General features: G+C 44.8%; 2 protein-coding genes across 2 annotated transcripts in view; one reads left to right on the top strand and one right to left on the bottom strand.

The window, feature by feature from the left end:
- Nucleotides 1-5,355, top strand: part of stambpl1 (STAM binding protein-like 1) — a 55,477-nt gene extending 50,122 nt beyond the window's left edge. The window contains exons 12-13 of the mRNA XM_063220759.1: nucleotides 2,165-2,264; nucleotides 3,029-5,355. Of these exons, the coding sequence (XP_063076829.1) occupies nucleotides 2,165-2,264; nucleotides 3,029-3,085 (157 nt within the window). The 3' untranslated portion in view covers nucleotides 3,086-5,355. The remainder of the gene's footprint in view (nucleotides 1-2,164; nucleotides 2,265-3,028) is intronic.
- A 2,034-nt stretch (nucleotides 5,356-7,389) lies between these two features.
- The window catches only part of acta2 (actin alpha 2, smooth muscle), a 14,460-nt gene continuing 9,349 nt past the window's right edge, over nucleotides 7,390-12,500 (bottom strand). The window contains exons 5-9 of the mRNA XM_063220758.1: nucleotides 11,405-11,489; nucleotides 10,654-10,815; nucleotides 9,609-9,800; nucleotides 8,869-9,050; nucleotides 7,390-8,552 (exon numbers count right to left, since the gene is read on the bottom strand). Coding sequence (XP_063076828.1) covers nucleotides 8,409-8,552; nucleotides 8,869-9,050; nucleotides 9,609-9,800; nucleotides 10,654-10,815; nucleotides 11,405-11,489 — 765 coding nt within the window. The 3' untranslated portion in view covers nucleotides 7,390-8,408. The remainder of the gene's footprint in view (nucleotides 8,553-8,868; nucleotides 9,051-9,608; nucleotides 9,801-10,653; nucleotides 10,816-11,404; nucleotides 11,490-12,500) is intronic.

Here is a 12,500-nt window from a genome sequence, read left to right as displayed (position 1 = left end):
CGCACCCCACGTCTCATTTTACATTCGGTCCCAGACGAGCACAGATGTCCCATATTTCACAATCACCCGACCCCAGCAGGAATGGCATGCATGTTAACAGTAATGTGTGGAATTATGCAGTGTGTGTGTGTGTGTGTGTGTGTGTGTGTGTGTGTGTGTGTGTGTGTGTGTGTGTGTGTGCGTGTGCGTGTGCGTGTGCGTGTGCGTGTGCGTGTGCGTGTGCGTGTGTGTGTGTGTGTGTGTGTGTGCGCGTGTGCGTGTGTGTGTGCGTGTGCGTGTGTGCGTGCCTGCCTGCGTGTGTGCATCCATGCTTGCGTGTGTGCCTGCCTGCGTGTGTGCTTGCATGCGTGCGTGCGTGCGTGTGTGCATCCGTGCGTGCGTGCGTGCGTGTGTCTCTTTCTCATATGGAAGATGCGTATGGGTCACAATATTGGTCGTAATATTGTTATTTCTTTCCGTGTGTGTGTGTGTTTTTAAGATTCCAGCAAGAAGCCTATTCAGAATATTTTGAATACTGAATATTTGGTTCTAATTAATGTGTGTGTATGTGTGTGTATGCACTAGAGTGTGGCTCGGGCCGTTTTTTTCTGTCCGAGCCCGGCCCTCAGCCGACAGAAAAGTGATCGACCCCGACCCGAGCCCGAGACTAATTAAAATGTTTGTGTCCGAACCCGTCCGAAGCCCGAGACCACTGTAATAACAACAGAACCTGTGCGCAAGCAAGATTTTCTATGTGGGCTCCTCCATACTCAAAATACCACGTGATAAATAGCCAGGATAGGCAAAGACGTTAGGATGAGGCAATTTGCAGTAGCCTAATTTAGTTACGCACGCATAGTAAGTATAAACACACACACACACACGCACAGACACACACATGTGACAGCGCAGCTTATGTTTCTTTCGGTTAGACCAGAGATGTTGGGTGCGGTGATCAAATGCATGGGAGGGGCGTGAGAGGATAAGAAAGGCGAAAACTAACGAATACGTTTTGGATGCAGTCAGCGCGGCTATGGAACATTTGTTACGTTACTGTTAGTGCAAATAAATCCCCGCGAGCCCCGTGAAGATGCCGCTCCTTGTCGTTAAGAAGGATGGGCTATAAGTTCACCCCGAAGAACAGTAGCCTGTTCGGCCCTCCAAGAGAATGTCATTTCCCCTGATGTCCATGCGGTCAATATAAAATCAGGAAAGGTTGCACGCGCATAGTTACAACTGTACAGTAAAAGTGACAAGAATTAAGAACCTACGTGAAGGACAGTAACAGGAAACCTCTCCGCCCATACCTTAGGCAACTTCACGTAGCGTGTGCGTCTTCTTTAATCCATATTATGCTCCTTGCTACCCCATGCTGGAAATGTAATCCTTGGCGAGCAATGCAGTGACAAACTTCGTCATTTTATGTTCAACATTTAAGACAGCATCGAAGGCATGCTAAAACATGGCCTACACTAGGCCTACAACAAAAGACCACGCGTTCACTGACAACTGTTGATTTGGCGCTTATTTAGAAAGCAAGTTGACTCGGCATTCCTGCTCGGCTGACTGGGAGTGAGCGTCCATGTTGCCGCTGGTAACTGGCGCGTGCATACAGCCAATAATAATCCTCGCACGAGTAGCCTACCAACATTTTCATTAATGCATATTCAATTACTTATTTTTTAATCACAAAACTGCCGTTTGCATGAACTGAAACGTTTCCTCTGGTTGGTTACACTTTTCACAATGTCTGTTTGCTTCAAGCCCGAGTCCGACCCAAGTCCGACAGATATTCCATTCTTTTTGTCCGAGTCCGGCCCGGCCCATCGGGTTCCTACCAGGCCCGTCGGGCTTCGGTCGGGTTGCCATGCTCTGGTATTCACCTGTGTGTGTGTGTGTGTGTGTGTGTGTGTGTGTGTGTGTGTGTGTGTGTGTGTGTGTGTGTGTGTGTGTGTGTGTGTGTGTGTGTGTGTGTGTGTGTGTGTGTGTGTGTGTGTGTGTGTGTGTGTGTGTGTGTGCGTGTGTGTGTGTGTGTGCACGCGTGTGTGTTTTCAAGATTCCGGCAGCATGCTTATTGTTCAGAATATTTAGTATACTGAATATTTGGTTCTAATTAATGTTAACTTGTGTGTGTGTGTGTATGCACCTGTGTGTGTGTGCGTGTGCGTGTGTGTGTGCCTTTCAGCACAGGAGTATTTCGCCTCACCAGCTCTGGCATGGGGGAGGTGGCTGCCTGCAGACTCAAGGGCTTTCACCCCCACTCTAAGGACCCGCCTTTATTCACTGTGAGTCCGCATACCCTATTTTGAATTATTTTTTTAAGACCCTTTTTTGGACTTTTAGACTTTGTTAGCGACAGGACAGTTTGAGAGAGAGAGACGGGGAAGGATCCGGGCCCGAATGGAACCCGGGTCGGCCGCATAGCCGAGTTCCCCACTAGTTTGACGCCCTTTCGGTACTGATGTCAAACATTTAAAACAAGCGATTTTAGGGTTAGGGTTAGGTTTAGGGTTAAGGTTAGGGTTAGGGTTAGGGTTAGGATTAGGGTTAGGGTTAGGTTTAGGGTTATGGTTAGGTTGTATGACGTAAGACATCAGTACCGAAAGGGCGTGAAATTAGTGAGTCCCGCATAGCCGAGTGCCCTACCTACCTACCCACGGTAGAGCTGAGTCCGTATATTCTATTGTGTGTGTTGGTTTGTTGCCAGTAGACCACTGTTTCCCAAACTGGTTATGTGATGATATAGGGCAGTGGTTCCCAACCTATGGGCTGGGGCCCACTGGTGGGCCCTGAAGGTATTCCAAGTGGGCTTTGAAATCATTTTCCCAAAAAAATAATCATATTTTTTGGTGTGTGTTGCTGTTGATTTATTTGAGTTTTATTCTTAATTGGGTCAGAGGTGGGCCCCGAACATTTTTGACAATTTCGAGTGGGCCCCAAGTTGAAAAAGGTTGGGAACCCCTGATATAGGGGGCAGCCTTAGTCCTGCATCTTCACCTTCAACCCTACAGTATGTGACTACCAGTGACCTCACGCCCTCTCCCGACAGATCTGCAAGCACGTCGTTGTGAAGGACACAAAGACTGTGGTCCTCGACCTCAGGTGACAGGGGACAACTTTGGGACATCATGACTCCTCTCCTCGCGACACCGCAAACTTGACCGCAGAGCGCACCTTTCTTATTTTCAAAAGCCTGGCGGCGGTCCTCATTTTTTTTAAAAATCGTTGTTGTTTACACAGAGGCTTTTTATATTTATTTATTTTGAACTGAAGTACTGTGGATTTGCTTTTTTAATTTTTTATTTGTTTTGCCGCCCTGAATGTTGTGAAGCTGTTGAAATGCTGTTGCTCTTGAGATCTTCTGCGTGTGTTCTGACTGTCCTTTTTCATATCGCCTTGACTTTAATTTTTGGGTCTTTCTCTAACTCCTTGATATGTTTTTGAAATGGTTTGTTGTTTTTACAAGTTGTGACAGGGTACATTAACTCATTAGATCCAGACAAAAAAAAATAGACCTGCTGTCGTAGGAAAGCTACTTTTGTGATCAAATACTGTGCAGGTTTTATTTTATTCTTTACCACCAGATGGCACTGTGGTTGCTTTGCAAAGTGCCGGAAAGCCAGAGGTGATTTCTAATAAATAAATAAATAAATGCCTTCTTAAGGACTACCAGATTGACTTTCTCGTTATCTGCAGACAACTCTGAGTCGAAAAAAAAATGATGTTTGTATCAGACATTGATGTGTTGAGAATCCTGTGAATTTCAGTATTCAGCCTGCTTGGTTATGGGCTGCATGGAAAAAACTTGAAGACATTTTAGCGTTTTAACCTTTAAGTCTGTGAATTTGTTTGTGGCCAACAGCCTCTTAGTGAATAACAGCGAGGAACTCAATACGATGTCAAGATGTGAATGGTTTCGATATCACCAGACCTTTTGCTGAGCCATATCCACTGTTGTTCCTCAGTTGTGGTATTTTATTATTGTGATTTTTTTTTTTTTCATTTTGGCCAGTTTGTTTTTTAACGCAAAGTGATGTTACAAGTTGTATTACTACAAGGCTGTAATGGACAGGTATGTCATTATCAAGCTCTACCTGTTTGTTCTTTGTTCCTTCCTACACAGGGCTGGGCTGGGGGAGAAATAGGGCCTGGGCACTTTTGGGCTAAAGGGGCCCCTCAAAATTAGTGACGCAGAACTGACTCACCGGTGGGCACTGCACCCTTGTGGGCCCCTGTTTTCAAAAATGTAAATATCTCTGAAAATAGGGGTCCATGAGGGTGCGGGGGGGCCCACCGGGAAATGCCCGCTATGCCCACAGATGTACAGTCCAGCCCTGTTCTTACTGACCCAATCATAGGTGTGTACAGTATGTGTGTATGTTCTACAATTTATATTTTGCCTTCTGGTTGTTCGTTTGCTTACGTTTTAAAAAGAAATAACTGGTCTGTAAGAATGGCCATTTACAACACACACACACAAACACACACACACACACACGTACACTCACACACACGCACACACGATAAGAATATGTTCACAAAACCAAAGGACTGCAGAAATACAGACACCCATCTAAAAGCCTTAACGCAAAAGCTGTTCCTTTGAAAAAAACAAACAAGCCCTGTTTCCCTTGCGACCCCCTCGACCCACCCACCCACAACTCAGGTCCAGGTATGACTCAGACTTAAGCACAGCATCCATGTGTATCATAACTAATGTACCTTCTCATGTACTCCGAATTCAACACACTGTATGTGCTATAACAGGGGCCTATACTACAAAGCTGGTTCAGGATAAGTTAAGGTTACGTTAAGAGGTAAATCAGAGCTTTTCTTAAGAAAATGAGGACTCCAGGCTCTTCTATTAGATGATTTACCTCTTAGCTTAACCTTAACGTATCCTGAACCAGCGTTGTAGTTTAGGGCTCAGATGTCACCAAACACTATATTTAACTTGTTTTTCTTCCCCTTGTATTTCTAACTGTAGGTTTTTAGGTAAAGCAAAGGTGAAGCAAATGGCTATGTGGCTTTAGTGTCAATTATTTGTCTGCTGGCTTTGTTTTGGATGTTTTAATTTCTTGTCATTATTTACTTGTTCTGTAATAGGCCTTTTCTCTTACCCTATATGTTGTGTTTTTCCTCCATTTTGTTGTGGTTTTGTTTTTCTCTGAAGGTGAAGCACTTGTCCAGCAGTGGGTGGTGGTCTTTATTGTTCTTTTGGTGGGTCACACACTGTCTGAATGTGTCACTTTTTGAAGAAAAAAAAAAGACACTTTAAGCTGTCTATTACTGTATTTCGCTCTCTGCTGCTGCTGCTGTGTGTGTGTGTGTGTGTGTGTGTGTGTGTGTGTGTGTGTGTGTGTGTGTGTGTGTGTGTGTGTGTGTGTGTGTGTGTGTGTGTGTGTGTGTGTGTGTGTGTGTGTGTGTGTGTGTGTGTGTGTGTGTGTGTGTGTGTGTTCTGGTTTGTGTGAGCGCTATGTGACTGGGAGCGGGGGTTGGGGTTGGGGGAGGTTGGGTGGGTGGTGGGTGTTCTTGTGCAATACACATGCGTACAGTGTGCATTTCAATATATCATGAAGACCTTTCATTTTTTTTCAAACTGACAATTTGTCATCGAACAACGGTTGATTAAAAAATAAAATGTATTAAAATCGATCTGCCTCTAGTTTTGTTTGAAATTAGGCTGTGAGCAGAGATGTAGCTGATGAGAAGACCGTACCAAACATAGGCAAAAAGGGAAAGAAATCTGGTGCCACACGGATGTCTATTTTCTGTAATTTATTTTTTAGTGCAGTGAGACTAACGTTTCAACATGCGTCTTCATCAGAGTCCTCAGAGAAATGAGGACTCTGATGAAGACGCATGTCGAAACGTTAGTCTCACTGCACTAAAAAATAAATTACAGAAAATAGACATCCGTGTGGCACCAGATTTCTTTCCCTTTTTGCTTATGTTTTGGTCCTGCTCTGGTTGCACCTGATTGTTCATTTAGAAGCGCGGAGTGCGTATCTCCTTTGTTTTACCGTACCAAACATCTTCTATTAGAGTAAGATAACCCAAACTCCGCCCACCCAATGCAAAGGAGTGTGATCAAGTTTGGTCTCCTAAAGTTGTCCCCTCCTCCCTCTTGCCTTTCTGTGGCATTTGGTGACGGCTTACGTGAGATGTGCGCTACTGCCATATACAGTGCCAAGAGAAATCTGTTCATTCTCAACTATAAGGCCGGCCACATATTGGCTCTGACAGCATTGCGGAGCACTTTCGCTTTCGACATAATTCGGCCCCCCAATCCCAATGTCACACCAACATAGCATTGGTAGTCAATGGGCGGCGCCGACAAAATAAAACTTGTTTCTAATCGCTATCCGACATCCGTGAATGTCCGTGGACATCGGCGCCAGTGTGCGGGGTTCTATTGAAAACAATGGAATCAAACTTTTGCGGAGCAGTGCTGAGCACTTTGTCGGAGCCGGTGTGCGGAAGCCCTAAGACTCCAAAGGTCTCCTACCGAAGGTCTCCTAAAGGGGCGTTCACCTGACATTACATGGATCCAGGAAATGCACGGGCTTGAAGTATCTTACTCTAATGGAAGATGTTTGATTAGAGTAACTTTGTTATTCTCAAAGGGAAATTAAGGATATATTTTTGCGGCGGATGTCTTAAAATAGGCAAGGCAATGCATTTGTACACTTGTAGTAAAGTAACTCGAGCCCATGTTTTAGGAAAAGGCGTGAAAGCTCTGTTCTGAAAAACACACATTTTAAAGGGACACTGTGCAGGAAATGGTAAAAAAAAAAAAGGTACTGCAACTATGCTGCTCATTGAAACTGGGCTGCCTATTGCCAAATTTGATCTTTACATGAAAGTTTACTAAGTAATAAATAAATATTTTCTAGTATGGTCCAAGTACAGTCATTTTTGCAGCTAAAAATGGCTATTTTTGGAAATTCAAAATAGCAGACCATGGAGAAGATCCTCCTTTTCATGTATGAAAATTGCTATTTTTCCAGTCATAATGAATACTTAGAAATTGATGCTGGTGGTAAGTATTCATGAAATAGGTAACATTAGTGAATGGGCGGCATGAATTCTGGAAATAAACAACAAAAAATCTCACACAGTGTCCCTTTAATGAACTTTTTCCCAATTGAGCTCTTGGTTTTATTGACACCCTTTTTTTCTCTCATCTGATACCCCTTAGAAATTCCATACCAGAGGGATGGCTTGAAGTAAACAGCCTATATAATGAGTCATGGCATGCACAAATGCCAACTTTTCTTTCCATATAATATCAACCATTACACTTTATCTTGACGTGAAAATGTCAGCATCATTGTCTGACAGTATTACATACTTTCATTTCCGTTGAAGGTGCTCGTCTTGTCAAAAGTGAAGAAACATACAGCCAAATTCCTTTTCAGCAGAGCTTTTATTGTTGTTTGTTAGATTTTTTTCCTGGGGCAATCAGAATGACAACACCTCACAGAACTGCCTTCTTCTCAAACTCAAGAGGCTTACAGTGATGGAAGAACATGTTTGCAAGACTTTCAGTACAACCTCTTAACAGGGAAAAAAGCGGCAGGGATGCAGTGTGGGTACAGGAACACAAGGGGGGGTCCAAGAGCAAAAAACAAAAAGCTCCATTCAGGATCGACAAGCCAAGTTGCCTGAACATTATAATCATAACTGTACTGAACTACTACAACAGTAACCGCTATGTCCCTGATCCAGAGTTTTAAAGCAAGAGTTGGCCGATTTCATCCCCATACTGGGGCCTACCCAAAATTACATCCCCCATCCTACAACCCCCCACCCCCCCCCCCCCCACACACACCCCTCACACCTCCACCCAAGCCACATATCACTCAAGTCATGATGAATTCACAACTTCGAACATCCCCCCACATCCCCACCACCACCACCACCACCACCACACAGGAAAAAAAAAACACAGTCCCCGACAATTTCTGTTCGGCAGCACCTTCAAGCTTGTTCTTTTGTTCGGTTTTATTTGTCCAAAACAACAACAAATCGACAAAACAAAAAAATAATAAAAACATCAGTACAAGAGAGAAAGACAAAAAACACATTCACACAGGTGAGGGGCAGTGCAAAGATAGCACAGAAGGATAACATGGGGGGGGGGTGAATGGAGGGGTTGAATGGAGGGTTGGGGTGGAAGGGATTCTGCATTCACAGTTTACAGGCAACGGGGGAAGACCAAGACAGTAACGAAAGGGAAGGGAGGTTGCAGAGTGAACAATGCAGTGTTTGGAGGGAGGTTGGGGGGAGGGTAACAGGACTTGGAGGGAGGGATGGAAAGAGGCATGGAAGACGAGGAGGAGGAGGATGGATGGAAGGAAGGAATGAATGGAGAGAGAGGGAGGAGGAGGAGGAGGAGGAGGAGGAGCGGTTCTGGGGGGTGCTGTCTAGAAGCACTTGCGATGCACGATGGAGGGGCCGGCTTCGTCGTACTCCTGTTTGCTGATCCACATCTGCTGGAAGGTGGAGAGGGAGGCCAGGATGGAGCCGCCGATCCAGACCGAGTACTTGCGCTCAGGTGGGGCGATGATCTGCGGGAGGATGGATATGGAGAGAGAGAGGGAGTTTAGATCAGGTTATGTAGAAATTGTTTCATTAGCCCTAAAACCATACATCAAGTATTACTTAGTTTCAAAACACAAGTGTGTTTCTCTGTGTGTGTGAGTGTGTGTGTGTGTGCGTGTTCATGTGTGTGTGTGTGCATTCAAATTCAGGTTAATTTATTTGGTGTATACGTACACACTCGTGTACTACAAACAGTGTCTGTCAGGGAGTGAGAGATGAAAAGGCCAGAAAAAAAACGAGACAGAGAGTGATAGAAAGATAAACAGAGAGGGGCCCTTATACCTTGATCTTCATGGTGCTGGGGGCCAGTGCGGTGATCTCCTTCTGCATACGGTCAGCAATACCGGGGTACATGGTGGTGCCACCAGACAGCACGTTGTTGGCGTACAGGTCCTTACGGATGTCGATGTCGCACTTCATGATGCTGTTGTAAGTAGTTTCATGGATACCGGCAGACTCCATACCTGAGGAGAATTTCACAAGTCAGGAGGATTTAGGATTCAGAAGTCAGGAGTAGTAGACTCACCTATCACTCGACTTGTGTAATGAAAACTATCATATCATCTAGATCAGGGGTGTCAAACTCAAATTGACAGAGGGCCAAAATCAAAATCTGTAGCGAAGTCGAGGGCCAAAACTCAATATTTAATTTAAAAAATTGTTGCACACACTTGCTACTCATATTTAAATTCCACAAATAAGAGTCCCATTATATATCAATGTGCCTGCACATAGAGTATTCTGTTGCCTATTTGTGGTCTTTTTCACTGTCCTGGGCCCTGGGCTCATATTCCTGTGTTCAAGTATTATTACACTATATATTAATACTGGGCCAACTGTAATACATATTTGAAATGATCTCGCAGGCCAAATAAAATGGCTCCGCGGGCCAAATTTGGCCCCCGGGCCTGAGTTTGACATCCCTGATCTAGATATACAAAAATGTAAAGTGATCAAAAGGGGAGAAATAAGAAAAAAGAAAGAAAGAAAGAAAGAAAGAAAGAAAGAAAGAGAAGAGTTACCGATGAAGGAAGGCTGGAAGAGTGTCTCGGGGCAACGGAACCTCTCGTTGCCGATGGTGATGACCTGTCCGTCAGGAAGTTCGTAGCTCTTTTCCAGGGAGGAGGAGGAGGCAGCGGTGGCCATCTCGTTTTCAAAGTCAAGAGCCACGTAGCACAGCTTCTCCTTGATGTCACGGACAATTTCTCTTTCGGCTGTAGATAGCAAAAAAACAAGAAGCAAGATTAGATCAAGTTACCTTCAAACGCGGCTGTGATGGTGGCCTTACATTGATGTCCTCAGTATTTCAGCAAGTTCAAAAGTATTCTTATAAAACACTACGCAATGCAGTACACTATCCAGTGCAATGCAGGCATCAATGCAACACAGCTTATCTGATTACTATTGAATAGAACTACTGTAATGCCCTAACACAAGTATAACAACTTCAATCCACTCCATACAGCAATTTTGAGCGCTGTACATAAATCCTCAAAGAACTTTCAAAGATTCCTCAAAGAACTTTTAGTGGGTCTTCCATAGAGGCAAATTGAAGGCTTTCAAAGTGATGGTTCTTTGGGGAAACTTTTTCTTTTTACTGTCAATGGCCTGTAATAACCCTGGGTGCATCCCAATATGTGACCTTGCCTCCTCCACTTGCCTCCTCCACTTGCTTCTCGTCATAATGACATCACTGACAACAGCATTATATTTCAATATCTTGCAAAAGCTCAATTGTAAAGTCTTTTTCTCATTTGCAATAGGGATGGTGAATGAAAAACAGTCCCTCAAAAGTTGTTGTGGCGAGGCTGACAGCTGGGAAACTTTATCGTTTTCTCCACGGAGGAGGGGCCAGGAGGCGGGACGAGGAGACAAGCACAAGTGGAGGAGGCAAGGACACATATTGGGATGCACCCCAAGACTTGGGCACTCACCAGTGGTCACGAATGAGTAGCCACGCTCGGTCAGGATCTTTTACTGTGTAACACTTTAGTGGGCTTGCTGATGCTTACTGTAACTTTTCATTTTTACTGTAAGTGGGCCATAACCAAGACTTTGGGCACTCACCAGTGGTCACGAATGAGTAGCCACGCTCGGTCAGGATCTTCATGAGGTAGTCTGTGAGATCGCGGCCAGCCAGGTCCAAACGCATGATGGCGTGGGGAAGGGCATAGCCCTCGTAAATGGGCACGTTGTGGGTGACACCATCACCAGAGTCAAGGACAATGCCTGCAAGATACAGTACAGACAGCAGATATACAGTCAGGATACACAGGATAACTCTTCGCTTCAAGGCAAGGACAAAATGCACTGAGGTCAGTTGATAGTTCTTTGCCAGATTAATACCCTGAGTTAAGGTAACCGGACCTCAAATATTCCAATCAGATACATATCCTTGTAATTTCATAGCTAAGCAGGGATATTACTGTTTTTACATTCTACCATAGTAGTCACGTTTTAGTAACACAACTGTTGGGGGAAGGAGTTTTCTTGAATTGCAGTAGGGGACACCAAAATTGGGGGTGGTACAGTGTGTCCCTGAAAATAGGGGATGTCTCGTCACCCCTACTACACCTAAGGTGTAAATTGTAAAAACAACACAGTTGGGGGGGCGGGGGCGCTGTGACTCAGCGCGCTAAGCCCCCCACATTTGGGCTTGCATGCCCACGGGGACCCCGGTTCGAGTCCCAATCCCACCCCGCCTCTCTGTCCCACTCGCTTCCTGTCACCCTCTCAGACTGTCCTATCAAATAAAGGCATAAAAGCCCCTAAACATTTTTTTTTTTAACCCAAAAAGCAACACAGTTCTAAGACTGACCTGTTGTGCGGCCAGAGGCGTAGAGGGACAGCACGGCCTGGATAGCTACATACATGGCTGGTACGTTGAAGGTCTCAAACATGATCTAAAGGGATCGACAGAAAGAAAACACAGTGGCAGTCAGGATAAGAGCAAAGAGTGTGTATTTTTGTTAGATGAGCACACACAAACATGTATTAACACTCTCTCTGTCTCTCTTATTTAACACCAATGGCATTGCATTTGCAATTCATATATTCTTGTGTGTGATTCTGCAGGGAGGGCTAGTGTGTACCACAGGGGTGGGGAACCATTTCCATTCGAGGGCCACATTTTATCAAGTCCTCCATGGGCCGTACTATGAACACACTCCAGGATTTCCCCCTATACTTTAGGCCTATATTGAAGGCGGTCAGCTTTTACAACAGACCCCACCCTCACTATGTCCCCTGAAAACATAACTTAAGAGTACTGCAAGTGTAATTTCTAAGATGTCTTTACAAAACATGTCATATTTCATGTGAAACTGCACAATATTAAAATTATATCAGGGGACGGATAAGACTGCCTCAAGCAAGGGTTGCAAACGGCCCTCGAGACATAGGTTCCCCACCCTTGGTGTACCATTTCTACCATATATGTTACTGCTGAGGCTGTCTCCTCTACTTAGCCGTGCATTATGTTCCGTTTTGAATGTTAAATCACAAATATCCCAGCTGTTAACATTCTTCTAACTGCAATGCATGCAATGCATACAATCAGGATTAAGGTTAGGGATCAGTGGACAACATATGGGGCACCTAAGTCTCCACCCCTTCCGGGCGGCTTCTGGGGCTGGCAACGGAAAAACTTTTGACTGGGCTGTAATGGACTGATCAAAGCTATTTTCCGACCCACCTCGCATTTCCCCGTCGATCACACATATGCTGTGCCTCAGAATTAATAACAACCAATGGTGTGCTTGTTGACTTCACTTGGCAAGCGCTTTTTGAGTTGTGAGTGTGCAAAAATATGTAATTATTTGGACTACACTACAGACGTCGCATGTCCGACGTGCAGCCACTTAAGCCACGGTGCAGCGGTAGGGTTGGCTGTGCCTCGGTTCACGTCAGATATG

The sequence above is a fragment of the Engraulis encrasicolus genome, chromosome 17 (assembly GCF_034702125.1).
Source record: "Engraulis encrasicolus isolate BLACKSEA-1 chromosome 17, IST_EnEncr_1.0, whole genome shotgun sequence".
NCBI lineage: Eukaryota > Metazoa > Chordata > Actinopteri > Clupeiformes > Engraulidae > Engraulis > Engraulis encrasicolus.
This window is presented reverse-complemented; position numbering and strand designations above follow the sequence as displayed.